This window comes from Cricetulus griseus, chromosome 8, assembly GCF_003668045.3.
Source record: "Cricetulus griseus strain 17A/GY chromosome 8, alternate assembly CriGri-PICRH-1.0, whole genome shotgun sequence".
In the NCBI taxonomy this organism is placed as follows: domain Eukaryota; kingdom Metazoa; phylum Chordata; class Mammalia; order Rodentia; family Cricetidae; genus Cricetulus; species Cricetulus griseus.
Window position 1 is genome coordinate 89420473 of NC_048601.1, and position 26113 is coordinate 89446585.

Here is a 26113-nt window from a genome sequence, read left to right on the forward strand (position 1 = left end):
TGTGATTTCTTCTTTTATTGCCTTTAGCTTAAGAAAAGAAAATTGTTTTTAACTAGCTTGAAAATAACAGTAATGTCTAACCCATGAAGTGGCTGAATCATCTCCAGTGAGATGGTGCTCTGGTATAAGGGAATGTCCAGAGGGTCTCCGTTGTTGCCTGCTGTATAGAGTTGTGTAGCCATAGCCTCCTTGTCCTGGTGTTACCGATCTGCATCTGGAGAGCATCTGTCCTTTGGCTGCTCTGAATCTTAGCTGATGACCATTGTTGATGGCCTAAACAATGTGAGGATTCCAGGTTTTAAAAGGGAAATTACTGCTTTTATGTATTATAACAAATTTCTATCAAAAAGCATTAACTGCTTATCCTGTTACACAAATCATAAAGTTCTTCTGAGGACTTAACTATATATTTAAAGGGACTGTTTCTGATGTACTTTTGTTTATAAAAGTATACATGGCTGTTAAATCTTAGATATTGGTCCAATAGCTATAATGGTTTAGAAAAGTGCAATTTCAGCTAAGAACTTGTTTTTCCTTCCCTGGAAAGAAAAGATTGTATTCAAGAAACATGAGGTAATAAGAAATTAGGGTAAATATTGCTTATGACATTATATTTTATTGTGATTTATCAGTTTAATCAACAGTTGTCCCATAGTACCCAGGTTAAGTGATAAATTCACCCTAACAAACTTTCTGCCATCTACTCTCTACTTGTTTCTGCTCAATAAAGTGTTAATACCTCAAGGACTGGAAAGATGGCTCAGCAGTTAACTGCACTTGCTGTCTTGCAAAGAATCAGGGTTTGGTTCCCAGGACCCAGATGGTGGCTTATATCATTTGAAACTCCAGTTCCAGGGGATCCCACACTGACTTCTGTCTTTCAGTGTTGTTGAGCACATATAGTGCATAGACATACATGGAGACAAAAGACTCGTACACATAAAGTTTTTAAAAATTAAAAGTATTTCACTTCAGAATAACTTGTTTTCTTCTTGAAATTTGGAGAACATTAAAATTTTTATTATATTTATTTTTGTGTGTGCATGTGTCCACATACCCATGTGGAGGTTAGAAAACAACCCACAAGAGTTGATTCTTTCCTTCCACTTTGTGTCTCCTGGTAATCAAACTCAGGCCATCAGGCTTGGTAGCAAACACCTTTACCTACTGAGCCATCCCAATGGCTACAGAGAACATTTGTTTTGTGTTAAGATAATATATTTGCCCAGTGGAAGTATAAAGATTGTGATACTAATACTCAGTGAGACCCAGTTATTCCATAATACCATGGCTAATTTAATGGTTGTTCCAACTTGTTGTCCCCTTAGATACAATTTCTATATGATTTTAAAAAATGATTTATTTATCCATTTATCTATCTGTTATATCTATCATCTGTCTGTCTGTCTGTCATCACTCTTGTAAAGGAGCTGGGAAAATTTCCAAGAACACCACTGAAGTTATTAAATGACCTGTCACATATTTCCATAAGTTTCTAATTGACTTTGACTTACAGCTTAATCTTTAAGTTTTTTCCTAGAAATACCCTGTCTGTTTATGCTAGTCTTAGATGATCTAGTCTTAGACTCTTAATTGCCTTATGAAAATCTAAATCATAGAGCAGACTCACACGCTCTTGACTTAGAGTTTCTCTGTGAATTCAGGTAAAGGGAGAGAGAATTTGATGTGGACTCAGGAACAAATACTGTCTTTGACTTTGGGGGGAAAATCACTTTGTTTCAGTTGGTGGGAGTCAGAATATGCAGGTCAGAGTTGATTGGCATTTAAATGCTTGAAGAGTTAGTGGGAATGTTGAGGCGCATCTGTGGTTCATTTGAACGTCCTAACATCTGGGATTTGTTGTGTTTATTTGTTATAGTTTTGTGTTTATCGACTATAGATTGAAAGCGTCACCCTTTTGAGGTAACTCAACTGCATTTGTATTTAGGAACACGATTTTTTTTTTTTAAACGCAAGATTTACAAGAGGAGAGAAGGGAGTCTAAGGGCTGGAGTTGAAGTAAAGTTGCCAGATCTGATTTGAGTAATTGCACTAATTAATGCACTGAATGTAGTGGGATGAGGTCCACAGGCTTTTCCAAAGTGAATTACCCACTGATTTTTCCTTCTCTAACTTCCTACAGGAAACCAGTTTCCTCCCATTGCAGCCCAGGACCTTCCTTTTGTCTTAAAGGCTGGCTACCTGGAAAAACGCAGAAAAGGTGAGCTAATGAAAATACAAAAGCTGGGTTTTCCCTCCTAAGATAAAATATATTTGTGGCATACTCACGGAAGCAGTGTTCTCTACGGACGTAAGAAAATATGAGTGACCTTATCCAAACATGAAGTGCCACTTTGAGTTTTACATAGTTTTTACTAACAAAGCGTAAGTGATTCAGGAGCAGTGTCCTACATCTGGGAAAGCTTCAGGCATGAGCATGCTCTCAAGGTTGGCGTTTCTCACATTAGCCCATGTGAGCCCCCTGCACCCGACTGGCACACACAGCCTGCCCTCTCCCCTGCTGCTGTCTGTTACTCCCTTCAGCGTTGCCTCTCCTTTGGCCTTGCTAACTGGGACTTCCATGTGGTCTCCAGAATAAAATGAACCCTGGGGGTGGTGTTATGATATATGGAGTGAAAGCAGGAGAGCGCCTGTGACCATGTAGCTCACCATAGCTAGCTGCTGCAGACCTTCTGACTATACTCCACTTGTAATTCTGTTTTCATCTTTTTAAGCTGAAAGACGTAGTAGGAATGATCCAAGTCAATCCCTCCCTTTCCCTTTTATGACAAATTTGAGAAAAGCAGACCCCATGGATTAGCTATATCAAGAATATTTAGTCAGGTACCTTTTTGAGACTGTCCCTACAGGGAAAGTTTGGTGACCAGACAGTTGAAACAATCATAATTATGGTGGCCCTATCTCTACTGGACTTTATCCATTGCTGTTTCTGCTGCTTGTCCTTTGGGATGGAAAATACAGACTAATGTTAGAGGTAAAAGGAAGCTCAGAAATTGTAATAGCTAACTTCACCTCCTGTGGTGAGAAAATGGCATTTTGTAAGTCCTGTGTAGTATCTAACCTGCTCACTGTCCTGCTTTTTACAGATCACAGCTTTCTGGGGTTTGAATGGCAGAAACGGTGGTGTGCTCTCAGCAAAACAGTGTTTTATTATTACGGGAGTGATAAAGGTAGTATTGATCTTTGCTTACATCACTTTCCTTTGCACCAGTTTGCAACCATTTTCCTGCAGAGTGAACAAGGACAAAATGGAGAAAGAACTAAGAAGTTTTCAGAATTATAGTTTAAGGTTAATTTGTAATTATCTTTCATTATTTGACAGATGTTGTGAATTCCAAACTATCCTAGACACTTAACACACTTGTATTTTTATGAATTATGAAAGAAAGTAAAATAATTTTCACTCCTGTGGCTTTTCACCTTAGTATTTGTCATCTGGGCTACAGTTTTAGAACTTGAGAAAAAATGGGGAACCATGATGACATGAGATGAAAATATTTGAAGACAGGAAAAACTGGTAAATTTTTTTCATATAAAATTTAATGGATACAGTACTTCCTAACCTGACATTAAGGATGCCAACAACAAAAGTTATATTCCAGACCCTCTAAGTGTTTTATCTGTATAAGCAAGCCAACTAGCAAAACTTGTTTAACACACAGCATTTATATGAAGTAGGCCCATTATTAGCCTATTTGTTTACTTACAGTGTTTATTAACATATATCAATTGTATGTAATTTCCACAATCTGTGTGGCTTGGGTAGCAGTTTTGCCAATTTTCCATGGGTGCAAGGTCTTGGTCCTTGGCATGGCTGTGCCCATGTCAACAGTTCACTTTGATTCAGGGTTTCCTCCATTCCCTGCACATGGCAGCTCTCACCATGACGTCTTCACTCATGGGCACGATGCACTTGGATCACACACTACATTTGCTCCCCGGACCCTCCTCCTGCTAATCCCTCCCTTTCTAACTGCTCCATTCCTACTCCGTCCCTCCCTCCCTCCCTCCCTCCTCCCTCCCTCCTCCTCCCTCCCTCCCTCTTTTCCTTTCCTCCCTTTCTCTTCCTCTCTCCTTCCCTCTCTCCCTCCCTCCCTCCCTCCCTCCCCAGTAAGTTTCATTAGGGTTGCAGCAGCAAGAGCACCTCACCAGTGTCTATCCACTGAAGAAAATGTCCTTCCCTCTCCATCAGCTCTTAACTGCATATGGCTCCTCAGGAAGCAGGGCCCTATGGGCCCCTCCATCTGCTGTGGCATATCCATAGTCCCAGCCTTGTACAGCTATCCCATTTATTTTAATGTTAGGGAAACAAAGGACTGAGAGGCTAAGTTGTACAATGTCCATTCTCAGAGTGGTAGAAGGCAGGCCTGGAAATAGTTTACAGTTCAGACTTGTGACCACTATAGACCCTCTGTTAACTTTCATACCTACAACTTCATGCTTCATTAGTATTAGTTAATAAATGTCATTGTTAATAAACTGTTAGTAAATAAACTTTATTAATGCACAATTTTAGTAATAGTTCTCATAATTTTAGCTTTCTTATTTGAATAAGTGAAGCTACAGAATAATGAAATTTACTATACATATATATATACATATATATATTATAATATATTAAATTAGCTTTGCTTTTTTCAAAGGGAAAGCAGATTGTAAGGTAGATATTGTAAAGTAGAAGCCATTGCTTATAGAGATAAGCAATAGCCTAGATGGTAGATTTGATTAAAATGTATTATGAAACCATTATTTTATATAATGAATATGCACTGATTTTTTATGAATAGTGTACACACACCACACACACACACACACACACACACACACATATATATATAAGTTGGTATGTGTTTTACACAAAACAAAAAACAACAGTGAAAAATTTCTAAAATAAATACTCTATTCTTAGAGAAAATAAGAAGGAAAGACAGGTCATGTTTATTAGAACAATATGCAGATGAAATTATTGTATTTCAGATAAATTTGAAGTTTTACATACTACCAGAAGTCGGTCTCACCTTTCTGGATTAATGACTTTAGATTTAGTGGCCAGTTGCATTCTGTCGTCAGCGTGTTCTATGAAGTCAGTTTGCAGCCCTTCACTTCCTCCTCGTGAGCAGGCAGCCGATGGAGTCCAGTTCAGTTATCATCATCACGGATTGTAACGTACATCACCATTGTAGAAATGTAGTTTTCTACACTGTTATGAATTTACATAAAAATCTTACCATTTCTCAAAAAAAAAAAAAAAAAGTCCAGCTTCCATCAGACTCAGAGAAAGAAGTTTCAAATACTTGTAACTTTGGTTCAGTTAGGCTTCTCATTGCTATGATCTGAGGGTCACTATTTAATGCTTAGATGAACTAATGTCAGTGTTAGTTCAAAGCCAGCAACTCTTCCTAAAACCCAAAGGAGTGTTTGTATTTATATTTTTCTCCAAAGGCCACTGTTATAGAAAGAAGTTCTGGCTAGAATCTGTGGGATGGTAAATTTCCATTCTCACTCTTATCGCTAGACCTTTGGTGCTGTCATTATCAGCAGTTTGCATTTTAAGTGCTTTGTGATTCATTTCGTTCCCTTGGCCACTTGATTTTCCTTGTTGGTGCTTAAAGACCAGGCCTGTGTAGTGCACTCTGGGTGCCGTGTCTTCCCAGGCGTCTCAAGTCTGTTTGCAGCAGTTCTCTTCTTCCAGAATCCCTGTCCCTCCTCTTTAGGGACTGAAAAAAATCTGCCTTTATACATTTCTTAATTGCTTGTTTGGCATGATCCCGATTTCCTGCCACTTTATCTTTTTTTTCAGGAAAACATTATCAAATAACATTTTAATTTTCTTTTGTGTAATCAACTAGCTGGGTTGTATGGCTTTATTGTATGTGCGAACCATTACTTAAACTTTGGAAAGAGCTACCTAGATATATGAAAACTGTAAGCCTCTAAGCAAGTAGGATGGAGATAAATGGTTTATAGAGGCGCGAGGCGGGGTTGCTACCACTCACTAGGTTAAGCCATACTTCGTTACTGTTTGACACAAACGTAGCTCACATTTTCTACCGTATTGTGTGCCAAAACCATATTGACCTATCAGAGTAGTAATAGCTTAGAAAGAGTATGGCTATCCTCCAGGGTATGTAATGCACTTACCTCTACGCCCATAAATATCTCTGTATTTATTATTCATAGCCATTCAGGTCCTTAAGTAAAAAATATATATAGTGCAGGTTTTATCACTGTGTGAAATAACCATCCATCCTCCCATCTCCTTTCTTTTTCTATGATTGTCATGAGCCTCATTCATCAACCGCCCTATGTCCTAGATATTCAGATTCGCATCAAGGCATTCATTCATTCACTTACTCACTTATTCACATTTTATTTGGTAAACATTTGCTAGATACTCGATATAATCAACAGTGAGAATCCAAAGAGCCTTAAAGGTGCTCACTGCTTAAGCTGTGTGAGCATCATAGAGAAGATAAGAAGCTGTGAAATCAGAGGCAGGGGCTAGGCAGACAGACATAAATTCAATGAGGTATAATAAGTAATTTAAATTAAATACCCTTGGATCACAAAGAAGTGAAAACTAACTGCTAGGGGCCTTTGGGAAAACTTCCTTGTGAGAAGGACATTTTACTGGGCCATAAAGAATGAATAGAAGTTTACTGGATAAAAGCCATAATTTTAATTGTGTGTCTATCCAAAATTTGGAATTTGAAGCCACTTCCAAGAAGGTAGTATTAGGATGTAGGCATTTAGAAGTGATTGGACCATGAGGGCTTTCGCCTCATGAGTGACACAATGAAAACGTTCAAGTGCACTCTGGAGCCCTCTCTTGTACGTCTGCCCTACAAGGCCGCAATGTTTCTCCCTCCAGATGGTGCTGCAGCAGCATGGTCACTTGCAGCCAGGGAAGACCCCGCCAGATGTTTAACCTGCTGGCACCTCCATCTTGGATTTCTAATCTGCTAGAACGTTGAGAAGTAAATTTCTGTTGTTCACAAATTACTCGGAAATGGGTGTGACAGCAGTGCAAATGGACTAAGAGAGAGCAAAGCGGAAGGTGTGCATTTCAGGGGACAGAAGAGCAGAGATCCAGCACTGTGAAAGCCTGTAGATACAACTACTTTATTTAATAAATATTAAATAAAGCCCTTTATTTAATAAATATATGTAAGCTGATAATATTTTCCACATAAAATAGTACTCTAAATTTTAGTCTTTATAGTATAGCTCAGAACATGTAGTATTGGGTGTTGGTGTTGGAAATTCAAGCACAGGTCCTCATGTTCACAGAGCATGTAAGGATGTCACTAAGTCCATTCCTCAGTTTCCTCCCCCACCTTATTTGTGAGGTAGTCTCTCACTGGCCTGCATCTCATTAATTAGGATAACTTAGTTGACCATCGAGACTCGAGTATCTGCCTGCCTCCACCCCACAGTGCTGGGATTACCAGCATGGCAACCATGCCTGACTTTTTCTTAGGTTGTTGGGATCAGCTGAAGTCCTTATGCTTGCAAGATGGGTTCTTTACAGGCTGAGCTATCTCCCTCCCCAGGCTCCACAATCTTGTTGCTTCCTTTCTTTTCCTCTCCACTTTGTCCTATAGTGGTGTGTCTAAATAATCTGAAATGCTTACTGGAAATTGCATTCATGGCTTCTCTGGCTCTCCTCCTAGACTGTAAATGAAGATATGTATGTTGCCCCCCACGTGCTTGGGGGAGGATGGTGTAAAGTGGCTTTGCTAGTGTTGGTTGGGGACACATGATTTTGGTGTTGGGTATTCCCGCGTGGGACGTGTTGCTCTGCCCAGCTCTTCCCTGTGCTGCTGACTTTCCATCTCCAGCAGGGCTCCCAATCCTTATGCTTTTCAGCATCACCATGTGACAGTGATGAGAGCTCTGAGTCAGATTAGCAGGAGAAAGCCTATGCTTCGGAGTAGGTGGTGAGTGGAGATTGAATGCTTTGGAGTGGGGACCAGGTTTCATCCAGATCTGGTCTTTGAAGTCTTGTTTCTCTGGCAGAGTTGAAGGAAAATCTTTCAAAATTTCACTGGACCACTTAAGTATTTTACCTCATATTACTTTCATTTTTTGTAGTGGGAGTTAAATTCCTCTTGAAGTATAAGTGTATCATTGGCTGGTATTTGGGAAATACCTACATTTGTAAAGCATGTATGTTTATTTTGGTGAGAAAGATCTGATAAAGTGTACTATTAATAACTTTTATCTTAACTATCAGGCATGTTTAAAGTGCTTAATATAAATTTGTTGAATGAATGAAGGCTTAGTTTTTTCCTTGAGAATGGTAAAAGAATCAGATGTGTTTAACCACTTACTGTTTTCCACTCTTCCTTCAGTATTTTTCAAGTTAGGTATTTCATACACTAATTCTGGGGAGCATCAGATGTATAAAGTGTTCTCTGGATAGAAGAATTTCATAGATGAGTCATGTTTGCACATGCTGCATAGATTTTTCTCCTGGAAATTCAGTTGGTATGTAAATTCGCTAATGGCCTTAAGAAAGGCATAATTATATAATCTAGACTCATGAAACTCTTTAACTTTTTGGTTTTTGTCGGTACTGAGGATATCTTGTACACTGAACTACATCCTCAACTCCATTAACTTAGTTTAATTCAGCAAAAAGCATCTTAAACGTATGATCAGAGAATTACCCTGATATCTAAAAGAACACATATTGGACAGTGTGATACCCCTTCTTTCTCCTTTCTTTGTTTTGATGCACAATATCCCACTGTCGTCTAAGCTGGCCTCAAACTCACGATCTTCTTGCCTTAGGTCCCTTGCTGATTTACAGGCACACACCTGGCCTGTAATTTTTAAAGTAAAGTTTTGTAAAGCTTACAGTGAAGTATGGAATTTTTCAACCAAATGAAGTTCAAAAACTTTAACTAGAATTTTTTAGTCACCCAGATATATAAATTATGACTAAATAGATTGTTCAGTCTTAGGTCATGCCTATCTAACTCATATTTTTTTCTCATTTGACATTTTGGACAACATATGGTCTCCATGCCCTTTAAAAAGTGATGTTACTTCAGGTGCTAAATTAGTATATTTAAGAAAAGAAGATATGTATTTTATTCTTGGCCTTGCATTATGAAAGCATTTCTGTACTTCACCCTGTGCTCAGTAAAACAGACACTTTGTCCCTACTCCTGATTTTGGTGTTGTATGTTAATGTGAAAAAAACAAAAAACAAAAAAACCCTATTGCTGTGTAGCTTTTTCTATCAAAATGGCACAACCTAATAAAGAAAGCTGATGTTCTTAGTTTTAGAGTATTAAACTTTTTGTTTCTGTTCTGTTTTGTTTATCTTTGCAATAATACTTAACCAAACCGAAGCCATCTTTCCTTTGACTGTACCCTGATATGGTCAGGTGCACTTTCCTTTCCCGGGTTGTCTGGACTGTCTGGAGAACCCTCTTCAGCAATGTCAGCTTACTTGCCTTTTTACTCTGCTCCAGCCACATATTTGGCTCTTGCTTCATGCTTGGTTTCCTTTTTTTTTTTTTTTTTCTTTTAAGAGTAAAGAAGAAAACTTTTCTGTAAAGGAGCACTCCAACTTGGTGGTAGTACTAAGGGAAGGCCAAGACAGTAAATAAGAAGGTCCAGCAAGCTTCAAGAAGGCACTTCTACCACCGGCTCCCTGAAACTAAAATTTCTAGCAATTTTAAGTTCTAGTGGTTAGATTTTCTCTTATGTATTTCCTCGCCTCCTTCTGAAAACCACCACCACCATACCATCCCCAGACCTCCTCCTCTGGTTCACTAACACTTTCACAGCTCAGAATGCTAAAGTAGCTGACTGAAATTTCTCCCGAGACTTGACAAAGAAAACCTCAATAAGAGATAATCGGGCATTTATATTCACTGTGGTGAAGGAAACTCTAACTTGGCTTTTATCTTCTATAGACAAACAACAGAAAGGTGAATTTGCAATTGAGGGCTACGATGTCAGAATGAACAACACCCTCAGAAAGGATGGAAAGAAAGATTGCTGTTTTGAAATCTGTGCTCCTGATAAACGTGTCTATCAGGTTGGAATTTTTATGTTGCCTTAAAATTAACTTTATAAGATGTTCTAATTTCATTTATACAGACATTAACATTTTATTAAAAAAGCTTTCCCTGACATATCAATAATAAAAATACTGTTTTATACATTGAACATTCATATAAAGAGGAAATACATTTAAAAATTTCTGATCAGCTCAGGTGATCCATCCTTGCAAAAGACCAAATGAATTTGTAATTTATCAATCACATCACATGTAATATTTTACATCTACTTTAATGGAACTGTGTGACTTCCTAAAAGAATTACATAGCAGAAAGAATGAAATCATCAAAGGAAAAATATTAGAGTATTAATGCATATTGTATTGCTTAGGGGTGTGGGAGAAAATGAAGATAAAGACACATTATCAACTCTACCATTCAAGAGCCATCAGCTAGGCATCAATATGGAATGTATGTTTAATAAGTTTTAAATATCTGAGATTGCAGTTGAAAGCCAGTTAATTAAGTTGTCAGGTAGTGTGTTGAAATCTGACAAGAACATTTTTAAGAAAACTGTAGCCAGCAGTCTAAAGAAATTCATGGATGTCTTCTAATTGTCAAGGGCAAATTCTGTTCATCAGTTCAGCCTTTGACATTGATGAAGAGAAGCAGCGTTTTTCCCTGTGCAGCTGCCAGCTGCTGATCAGAGTTTCAAATCCATCATCCTCTGCTTCAATTACACAAATTTGTCAAAATTAACTGTACATTATAAGAAGCATCCTTGCAAGAACAGTACCTTAGACATGAAAGGAATCACTAATGTTCTTAAGAAATGATAAGAATGCAACATACCTTTTATTGCTGTTACAATTTTGGTTCTTATTGTTTGAATTTTTTCATTAGTTTACAGCAGCTTCTCCCAAAGATGCTGAAGAATGGGTCCAGCAGCTGAAATTTATATTACAAGGTAAGAGAACCAGTTGGACATGATTTCATGTTCCTTAAATATTAATTTAGGACTGGGTAGGATTGGGTTGTCACATATAAAGCCTAACTGACTTCTGAGAATGATCAAGAGAATACTGACATGCTCTCTTGGTGTAATATTGTCCATTCCCTTGGGTTTATTAAAGCAGCTTCCCTTGAATACAGTTTTTAACTTTAAGACTCACACACTTACAAAACCATTTAAATATGTTTTAATTTAAAAGCATAGCATGTGGGTATTAGTTTGTAGAGTTGTGTTCATTTAAGAAACACAATCTTAAGTCTCTTTTGCATTCTTTTAAAATTTGCTTCACAAAATGTGCTTTGAAGACATGGGATCCGATGTGATTCCAGAGGATGATGACGAAAGAGGAGAATTATATGATGACGTCGATCATCCTCTTCCGGTCAGCAGCCTATCAAGGAACCAGCCAATTGATGATGAAATTTATGAGGAACTTCCAGGTATCTATATTGTGGTGATGCACTAAAAGTGATCATGGCTCTTCTGATCCGTATTTATGTTTATGCCCCCCCCCCCCCCCCCGTGTGTGTGTGTGTGTGTGTGTGTGTGTGTGTCATTTGTCATCAAATTGACAACTTGAGTAGGAAATGCTGAGCTATTAAGAACAAAGACAAAGAAAACCTTCATAACTCTGTTTTATGAAAAGGTTTCTGCTTGCTGCATTTCAAGTGCAGGGTGTACACTTATGAAAAGTGAAAGGGACCTAAAATGAAGCAGATACAATCCTCATCTCTTGGGACTTTTGGCTCATTAGCATTGTTTATGCTACATAATTTTTTAATTAAAAAATTGACTTGCCTTACAGTTTTTTCCACCAACTCAGACATCTTTTTTTTTTTTTTTTTTTTTCTGTCTTGGAACTTCCAATTACCAGAAGTTCCATGCACACCCCATATGTCACTAGCTTCTGCTCTCTAGTCCTGCCTGCTGGAGGACATTGCACTGTCTTGGAGGAATGTTGCTGAACTGTAAACAAAGATCTTTCAGGCTTGAGGAATGTTTTTCTAATCGGGATTTTATCAAACAGGAAATCAAACCTTTTGGTCTTCTTACTTTAAATGTTCAGGCCTGGCGGAGTGTTGATACACTTCAGTACTTGTTATACAGTAGAATTAATTACCTGTTGGATCCTCGACTGTGGGTTTTTGTTGTTGTTGTTGTGTTTTGTTTTTTATATTATTATTATTATTATTATTATTATTATTATTATTATTATTATTTGGGGTGTTTTCTAGACAGGGTTTCTCTGTATTGTTTTGAAGGTTGTCCTGGAACTCACTCTGTAGACCAGTCTGGCCTCTAACTCACAGAGATCTGCCTGCCTCTGCCTCCCCAGACTGTGTGGTTTCTAAAACAGAAAAATAATAATCTGAAATTTATAATTCTTGGACTGTAACAACACCGAGAATTGTTGTTGTGTGACTAACACTCTGGGTTGATATTGCCCTTTTCCTGCCTATTAAAAGAAATTAGTAGAGAAGAAAAGGAGATTATAATCAGAGTAGATACAGGGACTATTTTTCTCTGACTAGGGCAATGTAGTACCATAATGTAAATTCCTTAAATTAATTTTTAAAATACTTAACATGTTTCAAATTAATGTTCAAATGTCATTTTCATCACAGTCATTAAAACATATTTATTAGTTCAATGGTATTATGATGGTATTACATATGATAACAAATTATCATTCAGCAGAATGCTTTCCTCGTCCAAGTCCACAATAAATATAACATCATTATTTTTTCGTTGTCATACCTGGTGAAGTCTTGTAAATGCCTCTGTGATATTCTGACCAAGTAATAGTAATAATCATAGCTACTGCAAAAAGTACACCTGCACCTATGAATTAGATCGTACCACCCTGCAGGAGGATGCTGAGCACAAAAATGTATTTGCTGGGAACAGTGACCTGGGAGTTTCTATTATTGAGTAGAGTTGTGTATTTATAGCCTCATTTCCTGGTTTACCCTAAGGAAGTAGTGGCTGTATCATCACTTACCCTCAGGTATACAGCATCTTTGGTTGCTTGGTTTTAGTCTAATACAGTAACATTAAGCTTTAAAAAGGAGCTGTGGCAGCACAGAGAGTGTATACTGAAGTAAAGCCCAAGTGTGGAGCTTTGAAGCATGGTTTACTGTCATACACATTCAGACCTTTAAGACTTTACAGTCAATGGATTGCATTACAGTTACTGAGTTAACTGTTAGGTTCTGTGTTTCTTCAACTGCACTATTCTCTCCCCACCACCCAAAGAAAAAACTTGACCAAGAACAAAGATCAAATACTCAGTTGTTTCTACAGCAAAGGTTTGAGGAAGGCCTCCTGTTAAGTAGCTTGAAGCTTTCAGAATATGGAACATCTTGTGTTTTCTCTCACTACAGGTGTTCTTCCTCATTGTCTCTCCTCCCCCACATATATACATTTTTTGGGCCCAAGGCCACGTAATGTTGGAAATAACTGGTTATTCTTTAAGTCGTGTTACTTGTTGCTGTAGTGCTGGGAGAAACTTAAGCTGCTCTGGGGTTTCTTTGCCTCTGCCTGGGATTCCCCAGTTGCTGTACAAAGTGATTGAGCTTGATAGAGCCTGCAGCTTTGCCCCTGGGAACGGAGCTGCTGCAAGCAGCTGTGGAATGTCTCCTGCTTCCTCCGTCCTCTGTGGAACCAAGAGCCGTTCCAACATCTGCACAGTTCAGCAGATTTGTCAAGCTGAAGCCCGCAGCTACAGAGGGGAGCATTTTTTTCAAAGGAGGCCCTAAAGTTATTTCAGAGTTAGATGTTTTGTTCATTTAAATATTTGAAACTGGGAAGATATCTTTAATTTTAAAAGGCGTCTCTCTGGGTTAAGAGTCAAGCTTGTTGTTCTCACTGCTTCTGTGAAATTTGAGAATCTTTTGAGATGTGTGTGATGAGGAGCATGGAGCATAGTTTTAGACTGCGGGTCTGTGTTCAGTTCTGTACAGGCGGTGTTTGTCTCTGAAGTCTGATGGATTTAATAATAATATTATTTCCACACAGTTTTCTGTCAGTTCCATATTGTTGAAAAACTAACCCCCTTAAGTTGAAAGGTGAAGCACACAGATTTGTCTAAAGAAAGCATCTAAGCCTTGACATGCTACTTTAAATTGAAAAGCTCTTTTCTGAAAAGGCAAGATCCGCTCCAGTAAGTGTATTTTTAATGTGAAATAAACATTCATTGTTTAAGTCTCAACAGTAAGAAGAAAACATTGCTTAAAAATTATGTTTGAAGTATTTCTTGAAAAATGTTTATGATTCTGTGGGACTGTAAATAGTTTTGCAGGATTTTTTTCAGTTAGAATATTCCAACTTTATTGCAGTGTTTTCTCTTTAATTTTTTGTTCATTAATTTTTAACTAACTTCATAAAAGAACAAGAATAAATGTCTAGATTTCTCTGTGTTTAGAGGTTTATATGTATATGTGGAAGAGTTGAGAGAATGTTATTGTGGGCAATCTGAAAGTTTTGGGCTTTTATTCAAGTACCCCAATGTTTTGCCATCTTTTTTTTTTCTGTTTTATTGCTAGCTATTAGCATAGGCCAGTTAGATTTACAAACATTTTGATGTTACTATAACATACTTTTGTATGCACAACTAATATATTGGCCAAAGTTTGTTCATCTGATTGATGACATAGTAAGGAGTTCGTTTGGCACAATTTCAGAATGTACGGTCAGTTTATTATTAAAATTACAGAAGAGTACTTTTGTCTCATTGTGAATCTCAAAGACAAGAAACAATTCTTGGGAATAGTCTCAGAAACCAACCTAACTTGCTCCCCCTCATATAGTAAGTTGCCTGACCTTTTCCCTTTAGTGGCAGGAAATTGTGGATTAACAACAATACTATTTTTCTAGTCACAGATTGAATAGAATCAGCTGGGTCACAAAAATGGTAACGCCCATTAGCCTATTAAATGTGCCACTTCTGGGGAATTGCACTGGAAATGTCTTCTGGCAAGTGATCTAGAAGAGAGAGGCCAACGTCAAGCAAGAAGACAAATCTCTATTCCATTAACCTGTTGGTTTTTTTTTTTTTTCCTATGTGTGTGTGAATTCTTTTTTTTTTTTTCTGTTTTTTTTTTTTTCTATAATGACAGATTGAATTATTTGGAGCCAGCAAAGGGTGTTTTTATCCTTTGGTCATTCAATTACACTTTAAATTTATTCCGTCCAACTATCTGCATCTAAAATGGAATGTAAAGTAAAATGCAGCTATAAATTTTTCAATGAAACTATTAAGTATACATAAAAAGAACAGTGTTTGAGTACTTAAATTTGAACTAGTTTCCAGCAAGTGAGCACAAATGCAAATTTAATCAATAAATAGTTACAAGCCCCCCAATACATTTAACTTTATTTCCCTTTCATTACTCATATCACCAAGTTAATACCAAGATTATGGGAACTTTGCAGTCTCTAGCACTAGGATTGTTATAAGTGACCGTAATTTCTGACTAGAGTTTTTCCATTCTTTCTTTGGAATGTAATAGAAAGATGTCAGTTTAGTTTCACAGAACACCAGAGTGTTTAACATTTCCGTATTGTTGATGCAAGAAGCCTACTAGTATTCTTGTTTGTTTGTTTTTTTTTTCTTTTTGGGTTCTTGTTTTATTTTGTTTTTGTTTGTTATTTGGCTTTTAATTTCTTTTTTCAAGACAGAGTTTCTCTGTGTAAGCCCAGCTATCCTGGAACTCATTCTGTAGACCGTGATGGCTTCAGATTCAGAGATCCGCCTGCCTCTGCCTCCCGAGTGCTAGGATTAAAGGTGTGCACCATCACCACCTGGCATATTCTTGTTTCTTGAAGAAAGTTACTGAATACAGTAAATCTGGTGATACTGTCTCCTAATATGTAGGGTGATAGATAAACATGTTTTCGCAAATAGATAACTAGAGTTAAATTTCTAGATGTATTCAGTCTCATACTCTGATGAGAGGATTATCTGAAATTATAAAAAACCAAGGAAAAAATCATAAATCATGATCACTGTATATACATAGTGCTTATATATATTTACACATGCATGCATATTTATATGCACACATATACACAAACAAATGCGCAGTGCCCACCCTAGTACTTAATAACAGCATGACACAATTTTTAACCCTTTTTGCCCACTTAAAAACATGCAATTACATATTTTAAAGCAAAAATATGATCCTTTTTTGTTGTTGTTAACTGAAAAACTGTCCTTTTGTTTTCTTCCTTCCTTGGTTTTCCTTATACCTCCTCCCTTCTTGCTTCTCTGTCATTTTTTATTGTCCTCAATCTCTTCGCTTCTTTCTGTTTCCATCTTTCTTGCCTGCTCTCATTACCTTTAGTTCATCAATTCTCCTGTGTACCTATTATACGCCAAGCATTGTACATTGCCATACATATATAGACCTTGAAGGGTGCAGCTGTCTTGCCTCCTTTGGGCCAAATACTGACTTACAACCTTTAGTTTCCCTATTTTAGATCTCATGTATAGGTAATATACTCATGTATCATGAGTTAGCTGGTTTGTTTTTCTGACATAGAAATCCTGTCAGAATTAGCTTGTGTATTTCTATCCTGACACTTTTTGTCAAGGCATCCTCCTCTTCACTCTTCCTCTCCGTCCACTGTCGCCTCTTAGCTCCTGTGTCCCTGCCTCATACATCCAGAATGGCATCTACTCTGAATAGCATATTGTTATGATCTAGAAAAGGGACTTTGGAGAGAAGGACACATCACCTCGAATCCCAGCTTCCCCCTAACTGTGTGAGCACAAGGGCAATAGTAAACATAGAAGCAGGAAATTGGTTCTTTTAAAGTAAGTCTTATTCTTTTCAATTTACAAAAGAAGTAAACTTAGCAAACAGTTAAGAAGTTAGCTGGGCTAAGTTGGGTCTTTGGATTACTGAAAGCATGACATAGAGGGGAAATACAAAGTGACTGTAAAGAAGAATTAAGTCAAAAATAAGGCAAGAAATGAGAAGTAAGAAGCAGAGAAAATATGATAAAAATAAGATCATAAAAAATAATCATAAAGGTAACTTGATTGACTTGTCAACGGACATCACATTGGATTGTTTTTAATTGAGTAGAATATATATATATATATATATATATATATATATATATATATATATAATATATATATATATATATATGAAACAAAGCTACATAGAGAGTTTCAAAGTAAGAAAATGGAACTAAATACTCTGACGCCCCTTCCTAAAGAAAACTTCTGTGGTGATATTAATATCAGGCAATAGAATTTAAAATACAAAGCAAGAAAGGACCACAGTCAAATAATAGTTAATGATAATAACAGATAAAGCTTTATCTGACCACATATACTTTAAGTCAGTAATGCAAAACTTAAAAAAAAAATCCACAATTCAACATTTCTTCAGCCAGACAGATGTTTTTAACACACCATTCTTAGAAAATGGCTAGATAAGGAGGCAGAAATTTAGTAAAGAGGGGGAGGATTTGAACCACAAAATTAGTGATTTTAATATATCTAAAAAGATATGAGTGGACTCAGCAAGTAATAATGAATCTATATTGTTTGAATACACATAGAATAGTCATGGATACTGATAATCTATAAATTGAAATTTTAAGTCTCAACAAATTCCAGTGTATCATACACTGCATTCTTTACAGGGGACTGGGAATGTAGCTCAAGGGCGAGCACTTGCCTAGCAAGGCTCTGGGTTCTGTCTCCAAACTACAAGTAATAATAATGATGATAATGAAGAATGGAGTTTTATTTTCCAATATTTGTATTAAGGTAGTTAAAAGCAGCCTAGTGTTCCTGCGTTTGGAGATTGGAAAATGAATTTCTGAGTACTTATGAGTAAAAAAAAAAAAAAAAAAAAAACAGAAATCCTAATATGTGGTTCTGAAAGAGAATGAAAATGGTCCACATGAATATTTTGTGCATTGTGCTTTAAAGTGTGTTAGAGGGGTGTGGTGATGAATGAGCAAGCAGAACTGATCGCCTACCAGCTGCAGCGTACCTTGACTGAAAGACACAAAAGAAGGAATAGAACTTTGACAGGAAAGAAGGACAAGGGATCCATTTTTTAAAGATCACTAGAAATTATTGATTGTTTAGTTTATTTAGCCTCTGAACTGTAAGTTCTCAGGCACACATTTATATTTACATAGCTAAAGGAAACAATAGCATGCAATTAAAACTTTGGAACCAGAAAGTAAGCAAATATCAGCCACACCAATCAAACAAAAAATGCTGACATTTATAAAGCTGCAAATGGGCCTGACCCATTAGGATTTTTTCTGTGAAACTTAGATGAGCAGTCCTAACACTGTGCCAGAAGGTCAGGTAGTCACACTTCAGGGTTTATGTCTGCACATAACCCAACGTCTTGGAAATCCTGCCAGTTAGAGGCCTAACTTCCAACTACCTTCATACCAAGCTTTTAAACTGGAGACTTCATATATCAGATAAGATTTTCTTCCCAGAGAATATAAACAGATCATGGGCAGCTTTTGCTTTTGATTCTCCATGTTTTCAGAAGATAGAATATGGTAAAGTTTCTGGTTGCTACACAAAAACCTCTTGCTTCTGTAGGTCCCAGAAACACAGCCCTGCACACACATGTACACACAGCTTCACACACACACGTGTGTCTGCAGAGACTTTCTGCAGCAGGAGAGTATCAAGCTTCACTATTTCTGCAGATAGGCCAGCTGGGAATATCAGCTTCCTAAGAGTATCTCGGCTGCTTACTTTAAAGCTGTGATTAATAAGAACGGACAAGTTCAACAAAGTGCCAGTGATAAATATAAGCACTCCTCATTTCTGGCCTCAGCAAGGACTATAGTTGAAGAGTGCAAAGCTTTCATCAAAGTGGGAAAAAATCCAAGCTAACTTAATTAAGCTTAAGTGAGACTTCACCTTGATTTTGTTTCAAAGAAAACCTTCATTTATAGATGTGTTCCTTGTTACTAGAACTTCATTAGAGTTCTTACAAAGAAACAATTTCAGACCACTTCATATCCACTGGTCCCTTTGTTCCTCCTTAGAGAAACTGAGACCAGTCAGAAAGTTTCCACACAGAACAAAAATACTTGGTAGCTGCTGAGGTGAGGGGCATTTTCCAGCTCTTTTTGGAGCTGGGTCCCAGATCTCCTTGTCTGGCCCTCTTTCCTCACCCCTTGTCCCCGTTGATGGGCTAGCCCCTCTGCTTCCTGTTTGCCGCGCACATGCTTTCAAGAGCTCACTTTGGTCCCTGTCTTCATGCCCATTTTACTTGTTCACCCTTAGTTCCTGAAATTTGGTTTTCTGTCCTTACCCATAACAAAAATGGCTTCTTCAAAGTCATTGATCTTCACCCAGTCATCAGTCTTGGACCTCACATTCAGTATTTTCTCTGTTCACACCTGTCTCCAGTCTTCATGGTCACTGCAACAGAAACAATAAAAACTGTTCCTTAAGTTCTGTATACTTACCATGCCATTCCGTTTTAATAGTTTAAATAACTCAACTTGGGTAGAGATTTGTGGTCATTCCATTATGAGTAATTAAGATGACATTATAATTCTGTATAGTTTGGGGGGTGTAATGCAGTGTTTTTATAAGTACAGGATAGCGCAGTACCATACACTGGCATATATGGTGACAAATGCAGTGTTATCATACCCACTGGTGATTATCTGAGTGTGGAGATAATGCATATAAACTTCAAAGCTCCTTTAGAAATCACTTAATAAGGGAAATCGTTTCAAGAAAAAGGGGAATTTGTATATTTCTTACACGCTATGTTTCTGCTCCTCTAACATTCAAAGACGGGCCGTCTGTCAACTGTAGGTTAGAGCACACATCCCTCTCGGTTGCCCTCAGAGTTCTGCACTGAAGTCTCATTCTGGCCAGTCTCCTGGGATGCAGTGGTTACTTAGTGTCCTTTCCCAGCTTGGGGTTTTTGCCCACCTCCAATCCACATGGCATGGCGGTTGCTCTTTCTTTGCTTTGTTCACTTTTGCACATGGTCCTCCCCACTTCCTCTAGGCCCAGGTCAAACTGAACCCACCCAGAAAGCCTCTCTGTCAGTCCAGCTTGTACTGGTCCAACTTGTCCAAACCTTCCCAGCACCCTTGCCTTGGAATGAATCACATACCACTGGGTGGCTTTTTTTCTCTTCTGCTGTTGTATAAATCTTGTGATTTTACTTTTCATATAGCTATTTGGCAAACATAAAAATGGATACTTTAAGTGCCTCAAGGCATGAAGCAAGCCTGTGTTGCTTGGCATATCCCTTATTACCTTCTTCCTTAGAATTCCAGAAACTGTGTCTTCAGCAGTACCAGCCTTTAGTTAGTGGACTCATTAGTTAAAGAGAAACCAAGATAATCCTTGCCCAAATAACATCTATTATCACAGAAGCCTAAAAGAATGATTGCCACATTGTATGCTGTCAGTGTTGAAGCCTGCCTGATTGCCCAAAGCTTCGTTGAACTTTAACATGACTGCCCCAGGGAGCATCTCAAATGAATTTATGTAATAGAATACATTGAGTGATGAAAAGCTCTCATTTCACCAGTCCTTTGTACCATTAAAGATAGATCATCTACTCTTAGCAGCAGGACTGACTTGGATTACCAGTCCCTCTGGTGTACTAGTCATCTCTAGTGAGGCATTCCCCAGGAAATGACATTCGGCTCTGTGCCCACTCACTCATTAAAGGCAATAGGAAGAGAAGATGTGACGAGCACAGGACTGTGACTGAGTTTTGAAGGCTACCCTGTGGGACTCTGGTGTAGTCAGTATGCCAACGATGATCTCCCTGTTTAAAAATAAGCTGAGCTATGAGAGTCACACAAGCAGTTTGAGTGCTAGTAAAGGGAGGTTACCAGGGGCTAGAGATGCTTAGGCAGTGCTTCTTCTGGGCATTCTTGGAGGACTAAAAGGAGGAAGGCCTAGGAACAGCTATGGGCTGCTTGAGTCCGTTTCCCCAGTCTCCCTCTCCCTCTTCCCTTCCATTAAACTAACTTCCTCTCATAGCCCACAAGCTCTGTGCCTGATCCCGTGTTGCCCATCGCACCCTCTTAACCACCAGATAGCATCATGTGTGCTCCATCGTCTTTCTCTCTTGAAAGTGGCTCACATCTCACTCAGAGCTTCCTAGAAACACCCTGATGTGGTGTGTCAAGGTGATTTACAAGCATAAATAAAGCTGGGTAGTGGCGGCACATGCCTTTAATCACACCACTTGAGGCAGAAGCAGGTGGATCTCTAAATTCAAGGCCAGCCTGGTTTACACAGTGAGTTCCAGGACTGCACAGAGAAACCTTGTCTTGAAAAAAATAAAACAAAACCAAAAAAAATCCATAAATAAATATTTATAAATGAATGTCACGTAAGACGTAGGTGTAAACGACAGTAACCCAAAGCGTGTAGAGATGCGTAAGGCTTGAGCCCAGGTGTTTGTTTACTCTTTCATGGCAGCTGAACATTCATTTAAAGGCATCTGGAAAGGTTATCTCTTCTCATCAGTGAGCAAGGGAAAGCTGAAAAAGTGAAATACAAAGTGAGAACAGTAGAGAAAAAAAAACCTGGTTTTTAAATAAGTCAATTAAATTAATCATGTGACTCACACGAGTGCTTGCACACTCGAGAGTGCACGCTGGCAGGCGCACACACACACACACACACACACACACACACACACACACACACACACAGCAATTTTTAGTCCAACAGCCACCATGCTAGTGTATACTGTTGACAGTGTTAGAGTGTGTTAACCAAAGGATGAATGTAACAAAAGACCAATGAGAAACTGCTAAGAAGCAAAGTTCTGAACCAAGCCTGTGTCCAGTGGGATGAGGTATCTGGAAGGGCCTGTCTGAATGCTCTATGTGGTTGTAATCACCATCTTTAGAGCATGCGGATGAAAGTGTGAAAAGGTACAGGAGCTTAGTAAAACACAGATGCCTTGAACACACTGAGACGTGGGCAGCTAGTGTTCTCTTTGGAGGTCAGATTATTGCATATTCAAAGTGGGGACGTGTACTCATGAAAGCTTTCAAGAAAGGATTCATAAATAGGAATACTTGAAAAATAACTGAATTGCTTTAACATTTATATCTACTTTTGGTTTTGTCCCCCTTAAATAAAAATTTTAAAAAAAGAGACTTTCCAAAGGAAGTGGTGAAATAAACTCCATTGCTTGAGACATTAAAAAACAGATGGCCCAAAGCCCCAGAAGATATCCACATGGGATCCGCCCTAGGAAGAAGGCAAAGGGGCCAAGCTAATAATGTTGTATGGTTTGCATCTCTAGCTTGGCAAAGGTCTGAACATGAAGATTTGCATTCATTGGCTTTCTCCCTAATTTCTGTGTTTAAGCATTCTAGTAGAGCAGCGATAACTTCTAGTAGTGCTGGCCACACAGGGCCAGCATGTTTACTTGGCTGCTCTTCTAGCTCCAAATACTGTCAGCTTGTCAGGTTTGCACCTTCCCCTGGGGAGTTCTGTGGACCCAGGTTCTGGAGGTTTTCCTCCACGATTCTGCTTTTGCTACTGCTGGGGCCTCAAGGATTTCACAATGGTGTCAGGTTTCTGGACTTGGGAGCATTGTACTTGAGGTTGTAGAAGTTTGAATATTGTACAAACTTGAGGTTTTGATTCCTCAGAAAGCCCAGCACTTTCCAGAGACCCGGAAGGCAAAAGCTTCCCAGTAGCTATTCTGAGGTGGTGGGGGTCTCACTTGAAGCTCTCTGTTCATCTCAGGCCCAGAGTTTCGTCTCAGATATTTAAGCTGCTACTCCTGTCCCACCCTGCATAGTCTGTCTGTCCTCTTGGACACACAGAGAAAGACAAGTTTGTTTCAGCTTGGCCATTGACCATATTGCTGCTAAAGGTTACATTCTTCAGCAGGAGAAATTGATTATTGCTACAAAGAACCTGCAACAGAGATTTAATTACAGTCCTGGGATTTATAAACTTGAATTCGGGTTAGATAAACAAAATTCTGCGTGTTTGCTATAGACAGGGCTCCATGCTAGGTATATCCAAGTCTGTTGGCTTTATGAAGTAAGTTATCCTAAGTGGCTTCTTGATACAATTTAGAGCACAAATGACATTTGTATTACACAAAGATTTATCGGAAAAATTATAGTAAGGTACATCCAGAGCTACATGCAGACTATAGTATTTTTAAATTTTTATTTAAATAAAAAGATCTTATTTACATACCAATCCCAGTTGCCTCTCCCTCCTGTCCTCCCATACCCCCCACCTTCCCCCCACCCCACACCCCATCCACTCCTCAGGGAGGGTGAGGGCTCCCATGGGGGATCATCAAAGTCTGTCACAGGCTAGTTTCAAATGCTTAAGAGTAATAGATATTTGCATTTGAAGTCTTACTAAGTCAGACCAACATGGCAGTTTTGGAGTATGTAGTAAAAATGGAGTTGGCATTCCAATCAACTGAAGTCCTAATTTAAATAACTTGTTTTATTTCTTGTGCCAGTCAATTTTTTTTCTCTCAGAAAATCAAACTAGGGTTTGGTTTTATTTTGTTTTACCATTTATTGGTAAAACTCATATGACATAAACATTATGTGACAGAAGTTGTTTGGTATCAAGAGAGAGAGAATATCATCTCAGAGAAACGTGTCATCTGGGAATAGGAAAAAAAGTCTCACAAAGTCATTCTGTCTGTGTCATGGCTTCTTCACTATTGGCTAAATCTGTGACAGTTTGATATTAAATAGTAACAATATTTGTTTATGCTTGAGTGTATACTATAGTAAATGCAGATTTTACTCAGAATATTCTTGTTTGGAAAGACTGTTGCGTTCATGATGCACTTAATGGCCAGTTATAAAGAAACATTGGCATTTCATGTCTAAGAATGTTCAGCTGCCACTTGCTGTCAAAAGTCCATGTCAGAATTTTCATTTTACCCTCAAATCTTACAAGAGTGCAATTTGAGAAGGTCAAAAATAGCCAAATACAATTTCATTCGATTCAAACCAGCACATGTTAGCCACAGGCTCTAGGAGGTCGTGGATATTATATAATAGTATTATAATGAGTGAGCTGTGGAGACAGTTGTCTGTTTGCCTCAGCTACTTCATGGTTACACTCATTCTCAAGGACTAATACAATAAAAATATTGAGATGTTTTGTTTTGTTGAGGTGATATACCTTATGTAAGTCTTAATTAATTTGGTGGCATCTACTTACTATAAAGAATATTATTATGCATGTTGCATCTTTTACTCAGTAAAATGTGTGGTGTTGTGTGTGTCTATGATTTTTTTGTTTGGATTTTAGTTTTCAGTACATGAAAATGCTTATGAGACAGGCTCCTGCAGAGTTTTGGTCCCTATGTCATCAGTGCTAGGAGTGTACATTGTCAGTTGTTTAAACATTACTGAATCTACTGTGGGTTGGCAAGAAGCATCTGGGAGCCAGACTTTTCCTGTGGACACATGCCAAGTCCTATATTGTATTTCTTCACTACCCTGGACTATATTGAGATAATTTTTCTTCTTGACTTTTTTTAATCTAGAAATTGTTTTCCAAAGCTAAGTAAAGGGTCATATAATAAAGCCATTTTAACAAAGCTACCTGAATTCTGTAACCACTGCTGATAACTGCCTTTCTTTAGGCAGAGTGAGAGTAACTAAGTCCCATAATTAGACAACATTTGGAGAGTCAGCATCACTCTTCTAGGTGGGCTAAGCAGTTCAGGAGAGTTTCCACTGTTATTTTATGTATTGTCTTTAAATTGATGATTCACTCTTAAGCAAGGACAATAAACATTGAATGGTCCTTTAAAGATGATAGTGGACCAGCTACTAAATTTACATATTTGATTACATATTTAATTAGATGGAAATAAAGCCCTGAATTGTACTTTAATGTAGTGTACATAGTTATAGCATAACATTTTGCCAACTAGAAGTGCCAGGATATGCTTATTAAATGTCAGGCTTACATTAAAAAATAGTCTCTGAACAGTAATGTTCTGAGGATAGGAAAGCAACAGTGCTTCCTCATACTGGAAAGCAGGGGAAGGGTTGGCTTTGCAGTCCTGACTCTGTACAGCCTTTGGTCCCTAAAGTGGCAGGGATTTGTCCTTGCAGGGTGGGAAGTTTAAGTTTACTCAATTTCCTACTCTGAAATGCTGTGTGTGACCTTGAAAAAATCAGCTACAGCTTGCCTGTCATGTACATTAAAAATGCCTTGGCTCTGTTACATAAAACATTTTGTTTATGTTGGCTTTATTTCTGGAATCCAAGGACGGGAAACTTCCAAATGAGAGTTCAGCCTGTCCCTTTAGGGAGCCAAACCTGAACAAGGCTTTTATTTTTTAAGCTCAGACTTCTATTCTATGTGTTTGGAAGAATATAAAATACTATAAAAAATACTATTTTACAGGAACCCTCCATCAGATGAGCATTGTGTGTTCGCCTTCCCTTCCTCCCTACAGTTCTTCCTTGCTTCTTTGGGGGAGCCCCATTCTACAGAAATACCGTGGTTCTAGGATGTCTTCTTTTTCCTGGCCATTATAAAATGCTTTAAAACAAATTCATCTCCGTGCCAAGAAAATACCATCTACCTTAGAATTGGAAGCTTCTTAATTGTCATTCTGAATATCAAGCCAGCCCCTGATAGGTCCATGTAAATCTGTATTTTGAGAGTGCTATTCTTTGTGTTGTGTAAAGTGCTTTAATTTACTTCATTTGTTATGTCTTACTGCAGTCAACTCTAGTGAGGAGCTAGGGCTATCTTCTTCAGGATTGATCAGTTTCCCTGGGCTCCTGGCTAGGATGGAAGCAGTTCTCAGCTCTGCCTGCTTCAGGGCTTGGCCTTCCTCTGTCTTTCATCATGTTCAGTCTCTGGGAGGGAGGTGATGGACGCTATTTTTCCATTTGCAAGCTGCTTTCCAACAGAAAGAAAAATGAAAGGGGCAAATGCCATGCTTTCCATTTTCTGTGGCCATTACAAAATTGACTCTCCAGTTTTTCAGCAGCGGATACTACTTTCAGGGAGGATGTGTTATTGTCAGTTAGCCGTGTTACTTTG

The 26113-nt window shown here is 38.2% G+C and overlaps 1 protein-coding gene across 1 annotated transcript in view; it reads left to right on the forward strand.

The window, feature by feature from the left end:
• Skap2 (src kinase associated phosphoprotein 2) overlaps positions 1-26113 on the forward strand; it is a 149901-nt gene that overhangs the window by 89040 nt on the left and 34748 nt on the right. Inside the window, exons 5-9 of the mRNA XM_027429626.2 lie at positions 2144-2221; positions 3108-3191; positions 9954-10078; positions 10944-11007; positions 11358-11492. Coding sequence (XP_027285427.1) covers positions 2144-2221; positions 3108-3191; positions 9954-10078; positions 10944-11007; positions 11358-11492 — 486 coding nt within the window. The remainder of the gene's footprint in view (positions 1-2143; positions 2222-3107; positions 3192-9953; positions 10079-10943; positions 11008-11357; positions 11493-26113) is intronic.